At 40.3% G+C, this 26,319-nt stretch overlaps 1 protein-coding gene across 3 annotated transcripts in view; it reads right to left on the bottom strand.

Moving 5' to 3' along the window:
* ltbp1 (latent transforming growth factor beta binding protein 1) overlaps positions 1 to 26,319 on the bottom strand; it is a 125,208-nt gene that overhangs the window by 19,748 nt on the left and 79,141 nt on the right. For 2 of the 3 annotated variants that reach the window (XM_034122360.1, XM_034122374.1), the window contains 12 exons: positions 23,539 to 23,709; positions 20,609 to 20,631; positions 20,063 to 20,162; positions 18,937 to 19,023; positions 16,695 to 16,820; positions 16,078 to 16,203; positions 11,485 to 11,607; positions 10,681 to 10,806; positions 10,067 to 10,195; positions 8,170 to 8,298; positions 4,660 to 4,797; positions 3,473 to 3,634 (listed from right to left, as the gene is read on the bottom strand). In XM_034122360.1, the coding sequence (XP_033978251.1) occupies positions 3,473 to 3,634; positions 4,660 to 4,797; positions 8,170 to 8,298; positions 10,067 to 10,195; positions 10,681 to 10,806; positions 11,485 to 11,607; positions 16,078 to 16,203; positions 16,695 to 16,820; positions 18,937 to 19,023; positions 20,063 to 20,162; positions 20,609 to 20,631; positions 23,539 to 23,709 (1,440 nt within the window). The remainder of the gene's footprint in view (positions 1 to 3,472; positions 3,635 to 4,659; positions 4,798 to 8,169; positions 8,299 to 10,066; positions 10,196 to 10,680; positions 10,807 to 11,484; positions 11,608 to 16,077; positions 16,204 to 16,694; positions 16,821 to 18,936; positions 19,024 to 20,062; positions 20,163 to 20,608; positions 20,632 to 23,538; positions 23,710 to 26,319) is intronic. The other variant, XM_034122368.1, reaches the window with a different exon arrangement.

Raw genomic sequence — 26,319 nt, 5'->3', positions numbered from 1 at the left:
TAAGTGGCTACTGCCTGAGATCGCATGCTGTGGTTTTATTAAATGTGCCAACTGCTAGGACTGTCTTAGGGAAGATAGCATTTAGATGTGCAGCTCCACTGTCCTGGAATAGTCTGCAATTAAAATGGAAACTGAGCAATCTGGTGCCACTAAATGTTTTTAAAGCTCGGTTGGATGCTACTGAATCGGAAGCTGTTGGTACCTGTGCATGTGGATAGTTATGTAAATTGTAATCCCTGTAATGCTAATGTATGATGTCCTTTTGTTGTTCTGTTTATGTTTTTAATGTTTCATGTGGAACCTACTTGAGCAGGTCTCCCTTGAAAAAGAGGTCAATGATCTCAATGGGATACACCTGGATAAATAAAGGTTTGAAATGAAATGAAATGAAGGTACTGTACACTTTACTGTAAAAGCCAAAAGAGAAGTTCAGTTCCTGCTCAGTTTTTAAATGGGTAAGACACCGATATCAGTCACAATCAATCATTGTAGGTGCTTCCTGACGTTTCGTTTCTCTAATGCCTGTTTATAAGAATAAAAAAAAAAGGGAAAATTATCCCGACATTTAGATAATTATGGTGAAACAAGAGTGATGTGCAGGTCCATGAAACACAGCTACACCTGATGTAACATGCTCACACTGCATTCATCCATTTGTGATACAGCTGTATGTTGTAGAAGTTAAAGGGGACCTATCATGCAAAATGCACTTTTGTACGTCTTTTATACATGAATATGTGTCCCCGGTGTTCCAGGGAACTCACCAAGTGTCAGAAAACACAACCCTCTCTATTTTCCTCCATACCCAAATCTCTAAAAAAGGGGCTGCAACGGATCTGATAAAAACTGATCCAGATTTGAACACGTTACTGACGTCAGGACGGTGGCGCTACAGCTATTGGGCCAACTCTCCACCTATCAGGGGAATGTGGGGTTGGGCCACGGCCGGCCATTGCCGCTCGAAAGTGCTGGAGATGCTGTAGTACATATGCCAGGCCTGTAAGTGGCGCTGTAGTCTGCCACAAAAGCAGCGAAGAAGACTTCCTGCGCATAGTTACCATGGTTACCCTTCTGTTTATTCTCCGCTGTGGCTTTTTTTCTCCCTCCCCCGAGGCAAGCGTTTGCTCCTGCTGCTGTAATTCAATGCAATCCCTCCCCGTCGAGGCAAGCACTGTAATTCTCTCCGGTTAGTCCACCAGCAGATGACAAACACCCACCTCTCCGCCTCTTCCAAGGAACGAGGGGACCGTGCGGCAGAGTTTCAGTTAGGTTTTCTTTCGCCGGTCAAGATGTCCGTTAAAGTTTAAATCTTCCGGACAAAATTAGAAAAGTGCCGGTCAAAGGTCTTCTTTGTTATTTATTGAGCTTTAAAACAAATGAATAACGACTCTATATAATAATAGGCTATAATAAAACATGGAGGACGGAGATCTATTTTTCTCCCCCTCTTCTGACAGCCCAGCAGCTGATCAGAGCACGCTCCCCTCTCCTGCAGGGGGGCGTGGTCAGCTGCAGCTCACAGAATCAGCCCCCTGCAAAAACAGGGCTGGAGAACAGCAAATAGAGCGAAATGAGGCATGGCTTAAAATCATGATCTGTTTGGTATTTTGAAAACAGAAACGTATAAATATACCTTATATAGGTATGGCCCTACAATATATCATTTAAATATAGCATGATAGGTCCACTTTAAAGTCACTTTTAAGGTCAGTCAGAATCAGAATTACTGCACTTAAAAGATCTCTTTCTTCAGACATTCTACTTTCAAATAGTTTGACAATTTGAGAGAGCATAAAGACTGGAAATGGCAGAAACGAGGAGAGGAAAACATGCTTATTTGGATAGCCAGGAGTCACTCTACTGTGGCTAGTAAATGTGCTAAGACTGCTTGGGGTAACACATGTATAGAGGAGGGGTAACATTAACATCTCTAGGGATCATGCTGTAGCTTTCATGTGGCATTTGAATACGGACACATTGCATCACCTGTCTGACTGACACACTCTTAAGTTGGTTATGTGCTTGGGTCATTCTTGGCCGGGGAAATGTGCCATGCAATCATTAGAGAGAGCTTTTCTGCTGTTACTGCTACTCCGCTCCAACTAACGCCTAAACCAGAAACTCCAGAATTGACGTGGACATCTTAGACTCGGACCACAGCTGTAGACAATCTTTAGGCTAGTTTTTAACTCAACACTTCCAGGTTGCGGTCGAATAGTCCATTGAGCTTAGGAACCTTCCTAACGGAGTGAAATGACCCGGAAGTCCCTCAGTGGCAGCCATGATAAGTGCCGTTCGAATTCTCTAAATGAAAGGAAAGGAGGTTTCAAACTTCCTTTATAACCTCCTTTAGCTTAGGAACCACTGGACCTCCCTAACCGAAAGGAGAGGAGAAAATGCTGCCCCACAATGCCTTGCGGCCGCGGCATTTGCCGTCACACAACAGTCGGCCGTTTACGGAAACAACCGATTTTGAACGAGAAATGATATCATGAAAGTTACGGTGCTTATTAAGCATTTTAAAACGTATGTGGTAAGTTGCCAAAGTGCTTTGTTTTGAACGTTCATCAGTATTATAATCAAAAAGAGAAATATGAACGTTAGTTTTTACTGAAATGATCAAATAAAGTCAACATTTCACAGTCTTTACTGAGCTGTGTGGGGTTTGTTCAACTTTTAAAATATGTTTGAATGGTGATATACACAGTGATCGATGTTAAGGACTAACGTTTATAATAAATACATTTGTATTGATTTTAAGATCTTTTCATACAATCATACGTATTGGGATCATTTGTATTAATGTGGACCGGAGGGAGAGGGTGACGAGCATAAGTTTCACTTTCCTTTTTTATTTCAATTCCAACTTTGGTCATGAAGAATATGTTTCTCTGTTGTCCCCGTTCATAAAGCATAAAACAACAGCATCAGAGCACGGTGCAGAGTCTCTAGATGAGTTTACAGTAGTCCCTCGTTCTTATTAAACATCCATGTTGTAGTCCGCTGTATAGAAAACTGTAGTTTCCATAGTTTCCCCACAGCAGCAGACGCACATTTATGACCTCCGCTGGCGCATCATAAACACGTCGGATAGTGAAAGTGCAGTCGGATTCTCTAAAGTGCCGCAGTCTCTTCTCCTAAATCCTTTTGAATTCTCCTATCCACTATCCCTTAACCCCATGACGTTTCACTCAGAGGTCAAGGAATAGACGATAGGGTTAGAACTTAGGAGCTGATTTTTGGACTATTCGACCGCAACCCCAGACTTGTGTCAAATCCTTGAACAAATACAGCATTTATCCACACATGAACAGGACTGTGCTATACAGAAGATACTTCAGGGTGTGGTTTTGGTCACAAGCTACAAAATGGTAAACTGTGTGACTGAAAAAAAGGTGTATGGAGTAAAGATACTGAGGTGGTCAGTACTCCTCCTCCTGCTCCTGCTCGTCCTCCTCCTCCTCCTCCTCACCTGTGCCATTGACAGGACAGGGGTGCACCTCACAGTTGTCCCCCCACCCAGCTCCCAGGGTGCAACAGCACTCCTGCAGGGTGACGTGGCTGGTCAGCACGTTCTCACACAGATTCTCATTGTTTAGATTGTAGTAGCACTCCTTACGCTCCACTGAGGAAACTGGGGGGGGGGGGGGGGGGGGGGGGAGACAAGATAAAGGGATGAGTATCAAACACATTTTATTTAAATGTCATATTTTTCAGAACTGGGGTCTGTTCAGTTCCCATTTCCTGAAACATTCACTGAACTGAACTGAGTTCAGGCTTCAGCTGTCATTCATGGTCCGTTTATTCATTTTATTATTACTGTAATGGTTCCATTTCAAATTAAATCATGGTCCCTTTTCAAGTCAGGTACAAATGTGGGTGTTTGGTTAGAACATATCATTGTTTTTTAAATCAGATTGTCTTCGGTTCTTTGTAAATATAATGTGGAAATTAACTGCATTTTATACACATTTTAGAATTTGTGTAGTTGTGTAATGAATGAAAAACGTGGGTCACAGGTTACTCAACAATGCAATTACAAGACATAAAAATAATAATAATAATAATAATAAGAATAAAAATAGTGCAAGCATTTCATTGTTCATTATAAGATGTATTAAATTAATTAAAAAGGTAGTAGTTTTTAGTGGTGGAAAGTAACTAAGTACATTTATTGAAGTATTTACTTAAGTACTGTTTGAAGTATTTGTACTTTACTTGAGTGTTTCCATTTATTTCTACTTTATACTTCTACTCCACAACGAATCTACATTGTATTTGAATGATCTAGAACACAACATTATATTAACCATAATAATACCCTACTGTGAAAAGATCCATTCTGCATACTGAGTACTTTTACTTTTTGTACTTTAAGCACATTTTGATGCTAGTACTTTTGTTCCTTTACCTGTGTAACATTTTGAAATCAGGAGGTTAATAACCTTACATTTATAAATAACTTGATTATGTTGCTTGTGTGTATGAAGCATTATAAATACTGTACACGAGTCAAGAACTCAGTAGCAAGCTCCAGAATAAGAACTAAATGAATTGGCTATCAATAGTATTAAAAAAAGTATTCAAAGTCAGTATTAAAAACTGTTATAAACTCTGATGTCTGCAGGTTCATTTGTACTACAGTGGAGGGGGGGTCACCTGTGGGAACGGGCTCACACTTGGCGATCATCACATTGTAGTCCTGTCCGCTGGGACACTCGCAGTGGAAGGATCCGTCAGTGTTCTTACACTGGGCCTCTCCACACACACTGCTCAGCAGCTCACACTCATTCACATCTGAGGAGGAACAGAAAAACAATCCATACATGTTGTTCATTATACAGGTCATTAGCCTCTTAACAATCAAGACATAATACGATTGTACATCATCAACTCAATCAAAGTGTGGACAAGAGGTGGGGAAGTTCAGTCTATGTTGCCAACAGGAGGACATACTTTAGGTAAATTACAATATAGCTACACAGCTAGGGAGAATTAAGAAATAGAAGTACAAGAAAAGAAAAGAAACAAATAATGGCAGATGAGAGGAGAGGAACAGCTGGAAGGAAGGAAGACAGAGAGACACCGCAAATTCTATATGGTTAGTGGTACACCACCACTCTTGATTTAAAAAGTGTGTGTGTGTGTGTGTGTGTGTGTGTGTGTGTGTGTGTGTGTGTGTGTGTGTGTGTGTGTGTGTGTGTGTGTGTGTGTGTGTGTGCAGTGATGGTTTGGCAGTGTAGTGCACACACTGTATTGAGATGTGTTCTTAAGAGTGTGCTGCTAGTTTTGATTGTTTGTGTTTTGGGGGGTTGTGACAGCCAAGATGTGTGTGGGGGAAGTTTTATATCAGACTGCAGCAGGAGGGTGCTCTGACAGTCCTATGGTTAGGGCTCGGAAGGAAAATGCGGGGGCCAAGTTAGCCCTGGGAAACCACCAGCACCCTGCAGCTCAGACTCATTCCAAACCAAACTCCAGGAATTTTCAACAGTTCAATTTATTCCTCATTGGGATAGTGTCTGCAAACCTTAACAATGTTGCTTTCAAAGATGATCTGAGAAACAACAAAGCGTGTCTCAGGGTCATTCTGCAATCCTGTGTTGGGCCTTTACTTCAAGTAGAAAGAAATGTAGGCCTTTGTTTGAGAATGTTTCAGTATAATTGGACTTTTATAAACATAAATTATTCCCAGACTGTATGAAAATACAGTCATTTCAATACAATGTCATTTGTCTTTTAAAAATGTTACATTTCTTAAATGTTGACACTGGAGCTTTTGGTCAATTTTTCTAAGAAGGTTATAGCTCAAGTTGAAGTCATCAAAGGACATACGGTTGTTCCTATTGTTTAGTAGAAGCCTGACACAACACTAAAATGGCAACTGAAAAGTGAACATTGAAACAACTTGAGGTAAAAGTTAATTCACATCTCTAGCACAGTGTACAGTATGTGGTCATGATAAAACACACTGTCTGGTTCCTATTCACATTGACTTTCTTTAAAAATGAACTAAGAGTAGTTCTATTCTGTTCTCCCTGTGTCTGGTCTTCCTTCCTGTGTTTGCCCTCCTGTGTCTGATTGTCTCATTGTGTTCACCTGTTGCCCTTGTGTTTCTGCCTCCCCTGCCCAGCTGTGTCTTGTCCTGTGATTACCCTTCTGTGTATTTAGTCTTGTCTTCCCCTGTGCTCCATGTCGGATCGTCATCTTTTTTCAAGTCCTTGTTACCTGTTCGTCTTTGTCCTAGTTACCTGTTCGTCTTTGTCCTAGTTACCTGCCCATGCTTGTAAGTTTGTTCATGTCTGTCTTTTTCCTCGGTCTTGTTAATGTTTAGTTGTTTCTTGTTTTTTCGGCTTTTTAATAAAGCTCGCTTTTTGTTACCTGACCTTTTTGTCTTTTTAAACTGCATTTGGGTCCTGATATTCCCCATCCCTGACAGATACCTTGTAGATTTGAGTGTTTTAGCAATTGCTGTGCTGCCTCATCAGGACAAAGGTGGGGAAATCCAATTCCCCTGACGGACAGAGGTCTCTGCCACACTTTAATACATTTAATATGAATAATAATGTTCTTTTGTGTCATAAAGAGCTTACAACAACCTACTATTGGACTTCAAACCAACCACATACTATGGATATCATTAAGAAACTGTAGGGATATGGGCTTGTGTAACCGTCACACATTTTAATTGACACAGAGACACTACAACCACAGCTGGAGCTCATTTCCACTGTGGCAGTGCGCCCCCCAGACCAGCTGTAGGTCACAGGGTCTGGGTGAGGGGCTGGGTGAGGGGCTGTGAAGCTACCAGATGGAGTTGCATGCCCTTACTACTTTATAAGCTATCATACAGGAACGTCTTTAGTCTACTCTTAAAATGGAGAGTACCTCCCAAATCCCTCCACAAACAGGAAGCTGGTCTACAGAAGCTGAAGGCTCTGTACTTTTGGAGACTCTTATCACTAATAACCCAGCATTCTGGGAACCTAGTGGGGTTTTAGGCTACGATGAGCTATTTAAGGTACGATGGTGCCTGAACATTAAGGACTTTGTAAGCTAGGAGAAGGATTTGAATCTGTTTTCTGTATTGTATAGGGAGTATGTGCAGAGATGCTAATACAGGAGTAATATGATCTCTTTCCTAGATCTTATCAATTCATGTTCCGCAGAATTTGTAATCAACTCTGTCATGATCTCGGTTAGTATGTAATATTTCCTGTTTTATTTTGAAATATAATTTCTCTCTTTGTCTTGTCTGGTTAACTTCCTGTCTGTGCTTTTTGCTGCCTTTGTAACCTGCCTTGATTCTTTCCACCTGTGTGTGACCCCCCTGCTGCCCGCGTGTCTGTACATGCCCTCAGCTGGGTCTTATGTAATTAGTCTGTCAATATATGCCTAAGTGTCCGTTGTCAGTCTTTGGGTGTTTCTCAATGTCGAGGACGCTTCCTTGGTAGGACATGTCTTCCGAGTCAGGTCTTTCAGAAGCGAGGCAAGAATCCTTCCTAGCCTCGGAAAACAAAGAATGGTGGAACAGGCTAACAGGTGTGCAGGTGTGCGTCATATGAGAGGCCCTGCCTTAAATGCAGCGCGATTTCCGCCAAAGATTTTGGAAATTGGTCCGTGCGCAAAGCATTGTGGGGATTTTAAGACCGCGGAGGATACACATGTGCAGCCTCGAAATTTCCCGCAACGAAGGACGCCGGCCTCGGTAGAATTCCAAGCATCCTGGACATTGGAACAGTCCTTCGGCAGGACTCAATGACGTAGCATCCTTGAAATAGTGGCTCTGGAGCAGCCTTCCTCGACATTGAGAAACACCAAGAGTTTCCATCTGGTTCCTGGTTCCCTGTGTTCCTGTCAACGTTCCTTCCCTTGTTCTTCGAGCTCCCTGGACTGTTTTTCTTTTCTTGTTTTCCTCTACGGTGCCTGGTTCCTCTGTTTTTGTGTGAAACTGCTTATGTTTATCAGCTTTTGGTTATAAATACCTGCCGTCCTCTTTTTTACTGCTTTTGGGTCCATGGATGGTGCCACACCCTGACAAACTGAGTCTAAATGGATGTTTTTGGACAGGCGGATAGTGAGGAATTGCAATAATCTAGCCTTAAAGTAATAAATACAATATATTACAATACTCCTATCTGAATGTACATACACAGAGAGGTCCACACTCACCCACACAGCCCTGGCCCCCCGGGGCCTCCTGGTAGCCCTGCTCACAGAGGCAGCGGAAAGACCCCAACCGGTTCTCACAGAAGCCGTGAGGGCCACACAGAGTGTCGTTGAGCCCACACTCATCGATATCTGAAGAGCAGAGAAACACGGCCAACACATGTCAAATGCTTTGTTTCATTCCTTTTAGGTATCCTGATAGTCTTGTTGTTCTTATATATTCCTTCTTATTGAAGACGTGACATTAACGGATACATGTGCCCCACACACACACACACACACACACACACACACACACACACACACACACACACACACACACACACACACACACACACACACACACACACACACACACACACACACACACACACACACACACACACACACACACACACACACACACACACACACACACACACACACACACCCCTCCTCGTCTAGACAGCCAGCTCAAAGGCTTCCGTCTGTTTCTTCTCCTCTCTTTTCTCTCCATTTTCTTTGCAGGCAGGAAATGGCATTAAACAGCTCTGGCACAGGGGCCAGGTCTGCTGTCATCCTGCAGAAAATATGAGCAGCATGCTATATGTGAAAGAACTTGAAGACTTGTTTCATAAAAGGCAGAAATGAAGGGACGTGCTAGATGCAGACTATGTTAAAAGAAGAAAGGAAGGCACTTTCTGTGTTTTGTGGTTGTACATTGTGAAAAGGTAATGTGTGGTATATTTATTAAGGCATTTTATAAGATGGAATATTCATCAAAATGTGTGAAAAAGAAAAGAAAAGTCCTTTAAACTGAGATAAATGACACAAATAAACCCTCTTCTTGCAGTGAGAAAATGAATCATTCTCACTTATACAAGCCACATATTCGTACTGTAGGACAAGATTGTTACACAGTGCGTCATCACAATGGCAATAATGACATTTGTATTATGTTCACTATTTTTGTTTAGCCTGTTAGCATGGTTACATGTATCCCTACCTGCAGTAGGAATGGCTTTCGTTTTTTCTCATAACTTGAGGATAATACTGCATTCAAATTCAGAGGATTAACAATGTTATCAAGAAATATTTTGTGGAGACAATTAATGTTTATACCAAATTGTATAGTGACAACAGTTGTTTAGACATTTCACTAAAAAACACCAATTCCAAACTCATTGTGTAAAAAATGAATAGTTAGGGGATCACTAGAGTGCTTAGGGTTAATCCTCTGTGAATGAATGTACCACACTTTATGACAATCTATGACACAAATCAATGAGCTACCCTGTTGAACTGGGTGGCATGTTCCTTCATTACAATGAACAAAGACTAGTACATTTTGACTCAATCCCACATAATCTTTCCCTCCCCCACAAATACTCACTACAGCACCACATGTGGAATAATCTCCCAAACAAATGCACTGCATCTCCTGTTTGATTACAGTTTGATTAAAACTGCAGTGGCCAGCTTTAAAGGCAAATAAGAAAGTTAAGTAGAAAATGACTTGCATCTGAGTGCCACGTGCAGCAGTGAACACTGAAAGACACATTGTTGGGTTTGATCTTTTCAAGGGGTTTGTTGAAAAAATAAATATAGAATTACATAATTGAAGACATGTGTGCTACTGAATGATCATTACTTTTGGTCAGCATCAACATGTTAACGATTTAAGCACGTGTGTCTACTGCAGTAATATTTTGTTGAATCCACTACATTTCCTCATTAATGAAAATACACAGGAGAAGCTCTGTGTGTGTGTGTGTGTGTGTGTGTGTGTGTGTGTGTGTGTGTGTGTGTGTGTGTGTGTGTGTGTGTGTGTGTGTGTGTGTGTGTGTGTGTGTGTGTGTGTGTGTGTGTGTGTGTGTGCGCATGTTTGTTTTTTATCTTTTCTTTTGTAGTAGCATCTTACCGTCACAGGAGGGCGTGTGGATGCTGGCACTGAACCCGCTCTCACACACACACAGATAGGACCCCTCTGTGTTGAGACACTCCGCGTGGGGGGAGCAGAGCTCTGGTTCATCCACACACTCATCAACATCTGGAAGCATAGAGACCAAAGACACTGAGAGGTGTGGGTGTTTGTGTGTGTTTGTTTATCCTTCCAAGCAGCAGTATACACACAGTAACATCTGAATCCAGGGGGGTAGACTACAAAACACAGCCAGGCTTTCTCAGCTGGCTGGACAAAACTAAAACTCCTGATCAGAGATAACAGGTACTACAAAGCTGGTTATCAACTGTGTTCTCAGGCTCTCCTCTTCTTTTTGTGCTGGGTTTGGTGCATCATCATACTCATGAACCGCATGGAAGCTATCAATTGCCGCCTATTTACGCCATATAAGAATTACAAAAAAAATCACATCATAAGTGAACCTGTTACTTCAAATAAAAGAGGAAATTGGAAGAAATGTACTAACCGTGTACATTCAAGAAACATTTATTTAATTGACCACTCGATGCAATCTGTGCCCTCTGTTTATTTCTAACTGCCATCCTACGGCTCCTGATCTTTAAATGTCTCACCTGAGCAGCGGGTGCCGTTGACCTGCCGGTACCCCCGGGGGCAGGAGCAGGTGTAGGACCCCATGTTGTTCACACACTCCCCCCCGGACTCACAGGGCCGGGCTTCTTCTAAACACTCATCCACATCTGGAAAACACACATATCATGTTGTGAGTGTTGTTTTCAGGTTGAAATTCTTTAAGCTCTAAATATTATACCGTATATAATAAGATCATAAGAAAGGATGTTTTGATTATGGGGACCAATGAAGTCTGGACAAATGACTTCAATTACCTGTTATTACATTTTAGTATGGAGGACCACAAGTGTCACTGAAATGGTTATAAAACATTCTAATAACTAATATATTGCTATTGGACAATAAAAGCAGTGGGAAATTGATAGAAAATACCAAAAAGCCTGATATAAAACTGAAACCTAAATTAAATCTGAGAATTCAGTTATCTCTGCATTTTTTTGTGTTTTTTAATAATTCTCACATATTTTGAATTGTATGTAAGTTAATCACCCATTAATATAGCTATACGATTAATCTGTAAAATATTGTAATAATTATTGATTTATGTATCAATTGATTCAATATTTATCAGCTTTTATTATTTAATTTGATATCAAATACATTTCATATGGAAGAAAAAGCGCAGTTGGTGCAATCACGTGTACCTTGTCAGTTAAAATCACAGACTTTGAGAAATAATACTAATATAAATATGTATTATTATTAACTGTTCTATTGCTTAATGAGTTCCATCTTACACATTTTTAGTTTTGTCCTTAAAATGTTGTTGGAACTACACTTCATACCATCACAATCGTCTCCAGCCAAAGACCCTCTGAAGCCGGGGCCACAGTGGCAGAGGAAGGACCCCTCGGTGTTCTGGCAGTGGCCCCGGGTGCAGGTCCGCTGGTCCTGGCACTCATCTAGATCTGGAGAACACAAACAACAGAACAAGTTTATCACATGAGCAGAAAGCAAAGGATGTTCATTCGGTAGATATATAATGTGCTCAAAGCAGTACAGAAAGTTCTATTAGTATATTAATAGAAGTTGGTTGCTGTAAATACAATTTGAAAAAACCCCAAAGAGGACTTGTACAACAACAGACTGCAACGTGTTCTCAAACCCCCAGTGCTGTGGTTCATAGTGTAAATGCTAGACAGGGCAGAGATAATCTAACTAAATGCTAACTTATGTATGCTAAATAGGTAAGCACTTCAGATAAACACAGGCAGAAAAATGAGCGTCACATATTTAAATTGTTCAATATTATCTTGATATACAATGGCAGTATTGAGGTGCCTTACAATTCAAACATGGCACATAAATCCACTGTAGAGTAAAGATGGAACCATAACTACTTGTTCCAGATCCATAAGTTGCATAGGCTCTAGGGTAAATCTGAAAATGTGCTCAAGTGTTTGTGTGGCATGAAAAATATATAAACCCAGAGAGTAATGTCTCCAGTTTGATCAAGTTTCAGAGGGAGAGGCATGAACAAAACGTTCCTAAAAAAGTCCTTTTGGTAGAACAAGTAAAAAGGTTTTGAATGGTAAAGCCACCATGTCATTCATGGAAACGCTGCCCAGACTTAATGCTAGTTTATGAGGTAACAACTCCTTTTTATGGCACTTGATATTTGCAGTTATTACACAGTTCATATTTATAGGGTTATTCTGAGCAGCAGAGTCTGTGACCAACAGCTGAATCCCTGAGGCTTAACGTGAGTCTGTGATGACTCCAGCTCTGCAGCAGGTTCCAGCTGAAGGAGGACTCAGAGTCACCATTGGGTGGTGGAAATCCTCATTTTAGTAGCTTTTATTTTCTGTAATTAATGATAAATTGAAATTAATTATTTTTATTTCTTAAAGGAGGACTAAGAATTAAAAACAAAGTGCAGACTAAAACTTGACTACCTTAGCAGATGTAAATGAAATGGAAACCTCCTATTCAAGAGCATAATAATAGGTTTGCTTTTAGTTTTTTTGTGGCTTTTCTTGTAGAGTGTTCTATAGGTTTTAGTGCATGTAAATGGTCTGCAAAGGCTAACATCTGTGTGTTCCCTCCAGAGGGAGTTTCTCTCCCACACACTCCTCCCCCCTAGCCTGAAACGCCTCCATTCGACTCCTGTGTTAGTGTGTTTACATCCGGAACAAAGTGACATCACTACATAACACTAGCTAGCGCTCCAACATATTTAACGTGATAGGCTAAGGGCGGGACATCTCTAAGCGATTGACCAATCACAACAGCGCCGGCCAGCTAACCAATCAGAGCTTGAAGAATGGAGACATGTCCCAGTAGAGGCACTACATACTATTGTGAACCTGAAGATGATCAGAATATGTCCTCTTTCAGATTTATTCCAAGTCAAGAAATAAAGACAAATCATAATGGCGGTATGAGGTCTGCGAATAAAAAAAGAAAAAAAAAGAAGCCAATGCTGTACTATAGAGTTAACTTTATTATAATAAATCCAGGACAGGAGAACAAGAAGCCCCTTTGTGACTGGCATAAGCATGTTTTGGAACTACTTTAGATTCATTTAAACACACACACGCACACACACACACACACACACACACACACACACACACACACACACACACACACACACACACACACACACACACACACACACACACACACACACACACACACACACACACACACACACACACACACACACACACACACACACACACACACACACACACACACACACACACACACACACAGTGAGATGCTTGACATTACCCTCAGTTTGGCAGTTTCATGTGAACATCTGTGAGCGGGGGTTATTACCTTCTAAAAAGGACTGCATGGCGTAATTATTCCCTCCTTCACCAACCACCACTCCCTGCCACCCTCCTGAGGCTGGTGCATGGTGTGTGAACAGTCAGAACCTCACAGCTAACCATATGTCACATGGGACACAGAGCAGCTAACTACTGAAGAGGAGGGATGGGGACACCTTCCAGGAAAATATGGGCCCATTCTACATGTTCTTTGGAATGGTTTATTAGTTGAATTGCTTGATTGGCACAGTATTTTATTCTGAATTTGTTTCCTGGGCTGATTTCTGCATGTGTTGACGGCTAGACATTACTCACCATGGGGTTAGGATATAATGTAATCTTGGAATGGTGCAATAAATTCAAAGCTTTACTTTCAGAGCAGTTAAAACGAAACCACATGGGCGTTCAGATTGACCTGGCTACCCATGTCAATTGCTTCATCTAAAAAATGCAGCTCAATTTAAAAGTAGCAGTAGACCATTGGTATGTTTTCAAATACAGGGCAGCTTGGATCCCCTGAAGGAGGCATTACAGAACATCCCAGAAAGCCTCACTTAAGAGCTTTACGAGAACTCTAAAACACTGCATGACTGTTAAATGTTGTTGTGAAACTTTTATAAACTGTTGTTTTTCTTTCACATGTGTTTTAACCCTATAACTGGTTGTTGAAAACATTTGATGCAGATGTTATAATAAGAGTAGCTAAGCAGCTTTAAGGAATAGCTCATTGTAAGATTACTGTAACAATTAAATCGTTTTTTCAAACCTTTCAAAGTTAGGACTAATTCCGTGACTTTTTTCAGGCCTAGAAAACGGGCCGAAGAAAAGTATTGCTTAAGGAAACTTAAGAAAGCAAAATGTCTGTTATTTTTTACAGAGGAGCAATAGAAAGCATCCTGACTGAAAACCGTACAAACTGTCATGGTCAGGAGAGTTCTGCAGGGGTAGACTAAAAATCTTACCAGAACATAATTGGTACACATCAACCAGGCAGTCAGTGTCAGTGATATCGGTGGAGTGAGGGGCTGCACAGAGCCCACTGGAGAAGGCCAATATCAAACCAGCCACAGCCTGTTCACGTTGCTTCGTCTGCAGCAATACAGCAGTATTCGCTGTCATACTGTACCATATTGTTTTTAGCTTAAAGGAACTTGAACTTTTGTTTTGGAACGACAATAAACTGATGATGATAAAATGATATGCTGCTGTATGTCTAAGCTTCCGTTTTCATTCTGCACGACTGTAGTGAATATTTTTATCTCCAGCTGTCTGATGCATTTCTGCCGTTAAACCTGCAGCTTTGACTGAATGGTGGTTTTCACCCCATCAAAAGTACATATTTAAATAGCATCAGTGCAGAGTCAAATATGTATGGTAGGAAAGTGGTTGACGTTGAACCAGATGGTAATGATGTTTTCAGGATTCCAAAAAATGTCTGAAACTCCTACTCGTACTGAGCGTGCTTTTGTATCGATCGTATTAATAGATATCTCGATTGCAATATCCATCATTATAAAACTCTTAAAGTCATAATCTGATCCCTCATCCTCCGCAGTTGAGAAGAAGACATTTTAATCGAGCTCTGGGGAAAGGGGAAAGGCCTGTTTGCTCTCAGACCGTAATTCAGTATTATTTTGGTGGGTGGGGAAAGCTACTGTACGTTGGAATGGCAGGAAACCGCTTAATGACAGAGTGCCTTGAATTTATATCCCAATAAGTGGGACAAACCAGGGAGGAGGTTGTGCAAACGCTCATAACGGTGTGGTCAGCGGCTCCTCCAAGATTCCACTGACTTATAATTCTATTAGTGTGCGCTTGTTAGTGTGCAGAGCTTATGTTTCACCAGGTGTTTGACCAAGGTCTGACCACACAGGCTGTGGCTGTGCGGGGCTCACAGAGTGTCCTCATGCTTGATGCTGCATCTAGTTTTGACATGACATGTGCATGTTTGTGCTAATCCTAGCAGAGGGACTGAAGCGGTCAATCTCGAGTGGTGGATTGAATACACATTTTTGTAGACCGACACGAAAATTAGCATTGCAACGGGATTTTTGCACTGGATTTTAGAATATTGCAGAAAATTAGCTCTGTGGCAAACACACATTTATTATACTAACACATTTTGTTCAGCGGGATAAACTCCACACAATAACACCACTTTGTTATTTATGAATCGCCAGAAGTAAAAAGCTAACGCTAAGCTGCATACGCGATAAAAAGGCTCTGTGCTGGCATTGTGTTTCTGAGGAGAGAACCATTTAGCCTGACTAGGCGTAAGCGCTACCCTCGGCGTCGCCATCAAATTACTCAAACTTTGACGTAGTTACGGCTGACCTTTGGAAGTGCAACCAATCAGAAAACAGCTGTACGTAGAGGCGCAAGCCAGCAGAGTAGGTAACCATAGGAACGAAACACAACTAGCTGTTTTAAAGGCTCATTATTTTATCATCTCATGAACATTGTAAAAGTATTGGGGCTAGTATTGTTTCTATTTTGTGTATGTACAATGATGTAAGAGAAAGAGAGAAAAGTAGTGTGCATATAAAATAGTCTTTCAAAGAAGCATCAAAATATACTTTTGCATGAGTTGAGGGCTCTTACCTAAACAACTAGTCCCCTCTTCATCCACGAGGAATCCCTCCGGACACACACACAGGAAACTGCCCTCTGTGTTCTCGCAGCGACCGCCAACACAAGAGGGCGGGCTCTCCAAACACTCATCTACATCTGATCAGAGCACACAACATGGGATAAAATCAGTACACAACTGAATAATCAATGCCTTAAAGACGTTTATCTCCATAATTGTAACAAAAAGTATACATTCATACATTAAAATCAAATGTCTAAATTATACTATTTGTAATACAGAGATAAACCTGTGGATGGGGAGATACTTTACTTACCCAACAGAAGAAGGTGTTATAATAATCAATGAGTTGAACTTACAGGAAACTCCATATTCCTTCTGATTTGCTGAATGCTGGCTTAGAAGAAATGTAGATAATGTTCATACTAACGACTCTTTGTGTCGAAAGTAGAGTTATTAGGTCCAATACAACATAGCTCTGAGCTTCAGGTAAAATCACTGTGCTCCGCTCCCATCCACCACTGCATTCAAAACGTGTTATTATCCAGCCCAACTTGCATAAATTGACATGGACATGCGCCAGATGACCTTTGACCTCAGTGACTTGCTTCGCAAACTGTAACCTCACCTACACAGGTGGTTTGGGCGTCATCCAGGTGGTACCCCTCATCACAGTGGCAGGTGTATCCCTCCGCTGTGTTGTAGCAGATCCCCTGGCCACAGATGAAAGGGCTGATCTGGCACTCGTCTACCTCTGAGGCAGGAGAGAGGCAGAGCAGAGGATTAATACAGCAGCAGGGTAACAACTAATAACCTATCCCTCAAAACACTACACAGAGCCTAGGGAAGCAAAACATACCCATCATGTACCACAATTTAGCTGCTTAATAGAAAACACCATGTACTATTAATAATGTGACACCTTGGTTTCATGTATTGATCATTGTCATGACACTTTAACAAAGCCAACCAGTTTCCATGTTTTCCTTTATTTAAAGGGGACCTATCATGCAAAATGCACTTTTGTACGTCTTTTATACATGAATATGTGTCCCCGGTGTGTCAGGGAACTCACCAAGTGTCAGAAAACACAACCCTCTCTCTTTTCCTCCATACCCAAATCTCTAAAAACGGGGCTGCAACGGAGCTGATCCAGATTTGAAATTGTTCTGACGTCAGAAACGGGGAGCTCCACCTAAATGGGCAACTCTCCACCTATCAGGGGAATAGGGGGTTGGGCCACGGCCATTGCCGCTCGAAAGCGCTGGAGACGCTGTAGTACATATGCCAGGCCTGTAAGTGGCGCTGTAGTCTGCCACAAAAGCAGCGAAGAAGACTTCTCACAGAATCAGCCTTTGCAAAAACAGGGCTGGAAAAGAGCAAATAGATCGAAATGAGGCATGGCTAAAATGCATGATCTGTTTGGTATTTTGAAAAAAAAACTTCACAGACATGTTTTATATAGGTATGGCCCTACAATATATTATTCAAATATAGCATGATAGGTCCACTTTAAGCTGGCTTCTCACAGCCTCAAGTTGAACTTTTATGAACTTTAACCTAAACATGTATAGAACAGAGGAAACAGAGGGCAAAATAATACGTTTTTTTCCTGATTTATAACTTTAGCGATTAGCTCGCAAGCTGAAGTAGTTAAACTGAGATTCAGCCACCATCTAGTTCATGACGACACATGGATACATGGTGCTTCATTCTCTTAGACCAAGTCTCGATGAGTAAATCTGTATTGAGACATAGATTACCAATATTGAACTTCATATAATACTTCCATCCATCAATCAAATCCATCAGATGATGATGAAAGTCCCAAAAATAGCTAAAGCTAAGATTTTTGTTAAACTGCTAAATATTAACACATACAAATGACTTAAAGGTCACCTATTATGCAAAATCCACTTTTTCACGTCTTTTATACATCAACATGTGTCCCCTCTGTGTAAAGAGATTCTGAAAGTTTCAGGAAAAAAGATTCGCTCACTTTTTGTCCTGATCCATTTATATAAAAACTGAAAATGAGCTGATCAGATTTTGGCCACTTTATGATGTCATAACGATTTTTTGGCTTGTGTAACCATTAGCCAATCACCAACCAAGGTAACCCCCCCCTCCCCCCCACACCTTATCACCTGAATCTCCTCCTAGAGCACCATTGTGTTCTTTTTAACCAAATCTCTCAGAGGGGCGTGGGGAGTGGCTCCTTATTTTCAAAGTAACAGACAGAGAATCAGCACTTTTGAAACAGGGCTGAAACAGAGGGGATTATGGGATTCTGCAATGATCTGTTTGGTATTTCGAGCCAAACACTTCAGAGACATGTTTTGTACATATCTGAGACCTATAATATATTGATGAAAAACAGTATAATAGGGGACCTTTAAAATGAACCCTAAAGAATAAAGAAGAGACGGTAGAGAACAACTAGCGTAGCTTATTTGGAAAGGAAGAAATATGGCTACCAACAACTTCTGTCATTTGAACGAGGCTATTGGTACACCAACATTTGCTAACTGTAACACTATCACAGAATGAATGATGGAGTTTTCTCCTTAGATGTGGTCATATTGCTAAATATATCAGAGTCCTGCAGCAGAGGAGACAGAGGAATCTGTGTGTCAATTATTCTTATAAAACCTTTTTAGCCAGTGACCTGTCAGGAACTCAGTGAGACTCGGGACACACCAAGGACACGAGTGGTTCAGATATGTGTGTGTACAACCTCCAAGTATAGCTCATTTTATATATACCTTTTTAAGTGGGTGGCTCAGCTGTCACCTGTTACTTACCTCAGAATAAAACTCTAAAAACAGAGCAGAATATACCACAGCAGAAGAAAAGAAGAGAAGTCTCACCAGCGGACTGTGTGGGAGCGATGCCCTGTCCGGCGTTAGACGGGAGGATCTCCACTGGGGCGGGCGGAGAGCTCCTCTCAACAACCTCTACCAAATCAAAAAACACAGTTATTTTAAATCCATCCAGTTTATTTTAAATTAAGTCAACATGTGTTTTCCATCAAACATGGTACTTTTTCTACTCAAAAAATGAGGCCAAGGTGCAGTCTCAGCAGATGAGTTTTCAGTCTTCAACAGAAGATGTGTTTCTGCTGTCCTGTTCCATCAGCAGCAGTTTTAAGAACAAAATGTGATGATAATGACATCAAAAGAGAATGACCAGATTTCTTCAAAGGAATGAGAACCAGAATACTTCACTACCGTGCCGAAGGGCGGCGCTGAATATTCTGCACGGTATTCTAATATTCTAAAAAATACAAGTTGAAATCAAGTTGAAATCACCATCAAACATATTACTTTGTAGGTAGTTGTTATTGTGCTGCTTATCCTGAAGCAGCTTCACACACACATCTCAAACTTCCCTGTATGCATTCTTAATGAATCTCCCTTGTTGCTCTCGGTCCAGTTTGCCAATTGATGACAGACATGTTGGATTTTTCTTGTTTGAAAAGTGTAGTACTGTTTTTTTTATTATATCCGTGATGATTAGGTAAACCTATATACTGTATTATATCAATAATAATCTATGATCTATATACATTAAACCTGTCTTTTTCCAATATTTCAGATTATAAAAATATGGCAGCTCCACCAGTAAAGGAGCTCTTCCAAAAGCATACGTTTCGCTTGAAAAGATCAAAACAAATATATGTCTGCAAATAGGAATAACACATAAATAAAGGAAAATAATAATGAGTAGCTTCTAATGCCAGTGTAAGCCACAGTACAGGGGATCTTTTAGGATTTCAGACTAATCATCTGAACCCTCAGCAGTCTCAACTGCTTCTCTTCATACTTCAGTTAGCATTTTACCTCACGTTGGCTAAAATGTGTGCTATTGTTAGCATTCTACAATTTCAGCACAACTGGACCTGAGGACAGAGTGCTCTGAGCTCGACTAGCTGTGTGTGAGATGTCCTAAACTGCCTGACACACCATAAAGTTTAGAGTGTAGTGAAGCAGACACCTGGGTAGGCTGCCTCCATCTTGACAGTGGAAACACCCGGAGACAGCTGGGGCAGGATGGGCTCAACTACTGGCCTATCTCTAACAGGAACTAGCAGCTCCTTCAACGACAAGACACAGACAATAAAACCAAATGGACAAGGTCAACAGAACACTGTTTTCATTTCTTCAGTCCATTATTCAGCTTTGCACACTGCTTCTTTCATGCATTCCAGCCGCAGTACTATGAAGCAGATTAGCATTTAGCTTGCATGGCAACTGACTGCAGTGCATAAACAGTGAAATAAGAAACAGCTCAGCGAGAAAACCAGAGAACAAATTAGCCACTTGTGCAGAGACTTCAGTCTGGATTTAATTCTCTATCTGTTTTCTGTACTAACGTTAACATAAACACATCGAAGGTTTACACATTGCCAAGTGCTGACCAGCTCAGAGTCATGCAGCAACGTTGTTGACTTCATGCAGAATTCATTATGCAGCTCCTTAGCAGCTGTGATTGTCTGTGAGCATGCAAACTGCCTCTACCTTCTTAAAGCTCCAAACCTACCTGCTCTGGTGCAGTTGTTGCTACTGACCACGGAAAAGAAAAACAAAACATTTTAATCTAAGTTTGTAACATGTACTGTGTGACGCTATCTTGGGTAGGTGGGGTTTCAAGTATCTATCTTTTTCTCCACCCCATACACTGTATGTCAATGATGGTAAGGGAAAGAACAGACTCACCCTACCATCAGCACAGACGATTTTTTTACAGAAAACCTTTCTTAGTGGGTATATGGCACATACATGCATATCAAGTAGACTTTCAACCCAGTCTCACGGCATTTCGTGTTATAGTCACGACATGTAATCTATTGATTCGTGTCCACCAACACGATTTTCCCCTTTTTTTCATGTCACACAGAACGATTTTAAAAGCAATGTATTTCTATTGGTAGTATGTTTCGTGCCTGCAACACGTCTTTTTGTCCGGTCCTGTGTGGTTCATAAAAACATTTTCTTACTCAATATCAAGCCACGATTATTGTTTTTATTTTAAATCGTATAATGTCTGACTTTTTTTGCCGTCCGTGAGGAAAATAAATGGGGCTCAGAATACTGAAATCTGTATTTATTCAATCTTTTTTCCTTCTAATTTGTTATTCTTTTCTAAATAACACACTGTTATTTACTCAACAATAACACACAATTATCCTTGTTTTTATTTATTTGTTTAATTCTATAATATCGGGCTTTTTCTTCTGAATTTCAAAATAAAGTCACCGGAAACAGACGTACTGTAGGCGATACACACCCACTGAACTGATTACCCAAGATCCTCAGCTATGGTTGAAGCTCGGTGATTGGATGTTTTAGCCGCAATGCACGTTGGGATATGGTGTTTATGCGATATGAAATCCGAAAACATAAAAAAAAAAAAAAGAAGAAAATAATACTTTAATCCGAGTGTGCTTGCTTTTCTCTTTGAAAGTCATCACATAACGGCATTCTAATACACGGTTCGGCTGCATTAAATATTACACATCTGCCGTAGTTTCCCTGATTAGAAGACCTTTGGACAAACTGGAAGAACTGCCACCGAAACTGAATACGTTTTTTTTTATATATATATCTGTTGTCATTTATTGTCTTTTATTGTGATTGTAGTAATGTGTTTTTATTACATGTACAGCACTTTGGCTCGACCAAAAATCGCTTTTAAATGTGCTTTATAAATAAAACTTGATTTGATTTGATTTGATACGTGACGTGGATCATAAATATATCAGCAATTAAACAACATCTTCAATTTTTCTTCACACAATACGTCTCCTTGCAGTATCAACACTAATTCGGCTGACTTTTATATTTGATCCAATTGGTAGATAGGTTATATTTACACCATAACGGTGCACAGCTGATAGAAAAGGACTTTTTAAAGATATTACTGATTTTCTTTGAATATAAGAATGTAAATACTGAGTTGAGAGAATAGTCAGGGGATTTGGGTGATGGGATAACTTACCATTAAATGACGGATATACCTTTCCGTCTGTGATGTTTTACAAATCAGATATTAATGTGTAGAAGTAAAACATGTCAAATAATATAGCAATATCCTGTAAAATTATGTGAAAACATGAATAAAACTACACATCTTCAGATGTTATACATACATAAGTGTCCTACACTAATAATAAAAAGTATAATTTGTTGTGTTAACACTTTAAACTTAAGTGGTTAAAGCACGTTATTGAATTTAGTTGTTGAATATGTTATATTTCATGAAAAAAGTATTAAGAGTACTTACAAAATAGGGGGAAAGTAGAAGGTCAATGATAGAAATATAGAATATAAAATATCAAGAAGATACTGTAAGTGATCTCTACAATAAAACAGTTTAGTGCCGGATGTACAAAGATATTAATATGAGATGTGCAAAACAGACAAACTAATAAGGCTTTATTTAAACATTAAAGAATACTTTACGTTAAGGTCTTCTTTCAAATAAGAAAAAAGCTTTGGGGGTACAGTATAGAAGATAAATATTAAGCCTGACAAAGTACTTAACGTCTAATATATTGCTTTCCTGCAATGTTAACTATGTTGAAGCACTTGTTTTAACTGATATTATACATATTAATTATACTCTTATGTATGTAGATAGTATAAGAAATGTGCAGAATATGACAGTTTAATGGTGGAGGTATACACACATATTGATAGATGTCTTGTAATGCACTGTTGAGGAACCTGCGACCCAAGTTTTTCATTCATTGCATAACTACACCGTAGTTGTGTATAATATGATATGTCAATAAACATATGGACCCGTTCGAGTCCAGTTTTGGATAGTCTGCCGTGGTTTCATTCCATTTCAAAGAGCTTAGATAAGCTGTAAGGAGATAAGGACACTGGGAGACTACAAGTACCTAGCTCAACTGGCAATGAGTTGGAAAAAAAACAACATGATTTTTCACATTCCAAACACAGTGAGATAGATTTACCGAAAAAGTTATAAGGTTGATTCCAAAAGTCTAAACTCATGACCAAAGGACAAACCCTTTTGCAGTGTGGTGCCCTCAGTATTACAATGGCCTAAAAGAACATGTTTGCGACGTTAAGCAGATCAGGTATTTATAGATCTTATTCATGAGCGATGATAACAAATGTTCCCAGGAATTACATGTAGAAGGGATCTCCAGGAGAAGCTGGAAGAAATCTCTTTGTGAAAAGATGTGTGCGCTCTTTGTCTCACTCGGGTGCTATTGCATCCCTGACTGAGAAAAATATGGGTCTGCCATCATTCCTATCTTGTTAAACTGTATTTCAGACGCTTAACAACAAACACACAAGCATCTAGCTTGCGCTACACATACCCCCCCTCCAGAACTACCATCTAATTTACTCCCACTGCTTTATTACATGGATTTGTGAATATACCATTATACCAAACTAACTGAAATGCACCAGTAAAGTTCCATGGTAGAGACTCACCTGGTATAAACTCTTCTGGCTTCCCAAAGGCCTCCACTGGTCTCTCTTGGGTGGGCAGGGGCTGAGGAGGAATCTCAATGGGCTCCTGGTTGATGGTGATTGGCTTATTGACAGGCGGATTGGGTAGAACAGTGTACCCCATCCCACCGGGACAGATGCCTTTGAACTTAGCTATAAAATAAAAAATAAAAGAGAAATAGATGTGGTTTTAAGTACATACAAAAACATGAGATGCAAAATGTTCAGAGTGTGTTTAGCATCCTATTTCAAAAGCAATACAAGACAATCCCATAGAAAAAATCCTGATAGAAAAGAGACAGCCAGCATCACCATGGAAATATCTGATTGCTGCTGGAAAAACACAGTTTATTGATATTAGCTAGCATGTCTTTTTAAACACACACACACACACACACACACACACACACACACACACACACACACACACACACACACACACACACACACACACACACACACACACACACACACACACACACACACACACACACACACACACACACACACACACACACACACACACACACACACACACACACACACACACACACACACACACACACATGGGCGTACAACTCGCTGCTTTATCTCCTTAAACATTGCACTTTAATCAGGATTATTTGCTCTGTCCATCCCTGAAGTGAAAGAGCAGTAAGCAGGCAAAAGAGCCTTTTCCTATCATATCCCCTTCTTATGGAATAACCTCCTCATGGACTGCCGACTGTCCCTCCTCCCCACCAATATCACCCCAACAGGGTCTCTGTATCTTAACAGGAAATGAGGGATGGGTTTCATTCAAAACAAAAGGCCCAGTAAGTAACTGTATCTTGTTTATTTAATAGGGTTCCCACGGTATTTATTGCATCATATTACATCATTGTTACATTATACATTCATTCGTTATGATGACATGTATTTTCTTTAAAACCTCTCTCATGGGAATGTGTTTTTATCAAAGCCTCCAGCTTTATACTGATGATGTTTGTCTGTTTTCAACATCCATCAAAAAACTGTTTCGATTGCCTTAGCAGCAAAACATTCAAAAAATAATTCTTCAAAAAAGCACGTCAACCTTTTCTTCTGCATCAAAACATGTTTTTTCTGTATACAAAATGGATATAAAGAATTGACACTGAATGGTCTTTATGTTGTAGCAGATAAATATAAATTATAAATAAATTGCTCTTATTGTCATTTCACAGTAGAGGTACTATGTAACGGAATTGTTCCTCTGCATGTGACCCATCCTAGTGTTAGGAGCAGTGTAGGGAACGGTGCCTTGCTCAGGGACACCTCGGTAGCACTTGGTCTTGCCGGGACTCGAACTGGTGACCTTCCAGTTGCCAAGCCAAGTCCCTATCGACTTCGCCACCACCGCCCAGATGTAGGTATAGCTCCATTGCAGATCAAATAAGCATCCTGTTTTAATACTTTAAAATTACAAATATGCCCTGACACATACCCTAACCCAGTGGCGAACCGTGTCTATCACAACTGGACCTTCTGTAGACACACACGACCCCCCCCCCCCCCCCTCCGCGGCATTATAATGTCCGTCTTTTCACTGAATTGTCGTCTTGAAAAGGGTACTAACAACAATTCCGCAACAACTTCATCTTCACCTGTTGCACTTGTCATTTCAACGTTAAAAACAATAAAACGGCATGAATTGCTTCGTCACATTCATCTAGATCCTCTGTCTCGAGCCAGTTAACTAGCGGGCCTTCTAGAGTACCCTGGAACCGAGGGAAACTCTGAAAGAACACGCCCATTGGCTACAAATCAATATATTGGTAGATATGATTGGTTGATCAAACTGTCAGTCCAAACGTACGGCCAGGGCATTCTATCAAGGATATAGAATACCTTGGTTGAAGGATATTCTACCCAGAGACCCAGAACAAGATCTAATTGGTTGTTTTCTTTTCTAACAGAAAACCACTTAAATGCGTAGAGCATGGTCCGAGAAGGACAAACAAATCAACGTAACACTGTAATATTACCTTCTAGTGTTTTAAATAAACTTAAGATTCAAGAATTGTAATGACACACATTAATATAATAATTCTACATTTGAGAAACAAACTCAACGTCAAGGCATTCAACTGGACATTCTTGATTTGTAAACATGCTTTCTTGTTTTATAACTTCAAAATATTGTATTGTAACTTAACATTATACATGTGTAACTCAACATTCTACATGTTTTACTTAAAGTGGACCTATCATGCTATATTTAAATGATATATTGTAGGGCCATACCTATATAAGGTATATTTATACGTTTCTGTTTTCAAAATACCAAACAGATCATGCATTTTAGCCATGCCTCATTTCGCTCTATTTGCTGTTCTCCAGCCCTGTTTTTGCAGGGGGCTGATTCTGTGAGCTGCAGCTGACCACGCCCCCCTGCAGGAGAGGGGAGCGTGCTCTGATCAAGTCAGAAGAGGGGGAGAAAAATAGATCTCCGTCCTCCGTGTTTTATTATAGCCTATTATTATATAGAGTCGTTATTCATTTGTTTTAAAGCTCAATAAATAACAAAGAAGACCTTTGACCGGCACTTTTCTAATTTTGTCCGGAAGATTTAAACTTTAACGGACATCTTGACCGGCGAAAGAAAACCTAACTGAAACTCTGCCGCACGGTCCCCTCGTTCCTTGGAAGAGGCGGAGAGGTGGGTGTTTGTCATCTGCTGGTGGACTAACCGGAGAGAATTACAGTGCTTGCCTCGACAGGGAGGGATTGCATTGAATTAAA

The sequence above is a fragment of the Trematomus bernacchii genome, unplaced genomic scaffold, assembly GCF_902827165.1.
Source record: "Trematomus bernacchii unplaced genomic scaffold, fTreBer1.1, whole genome shotgun sequence".
NCBI classification, from domain to species: domain Eukaryota; kingdom Metazoa; phylum Chordata; class Actinopteri; order Perciformes; family Nototheniidae; genus Trematomus; species Trematomus bernacchii.
This window is presented reverse-complemented; position numbering and strand designations above follow the sequence as displayed.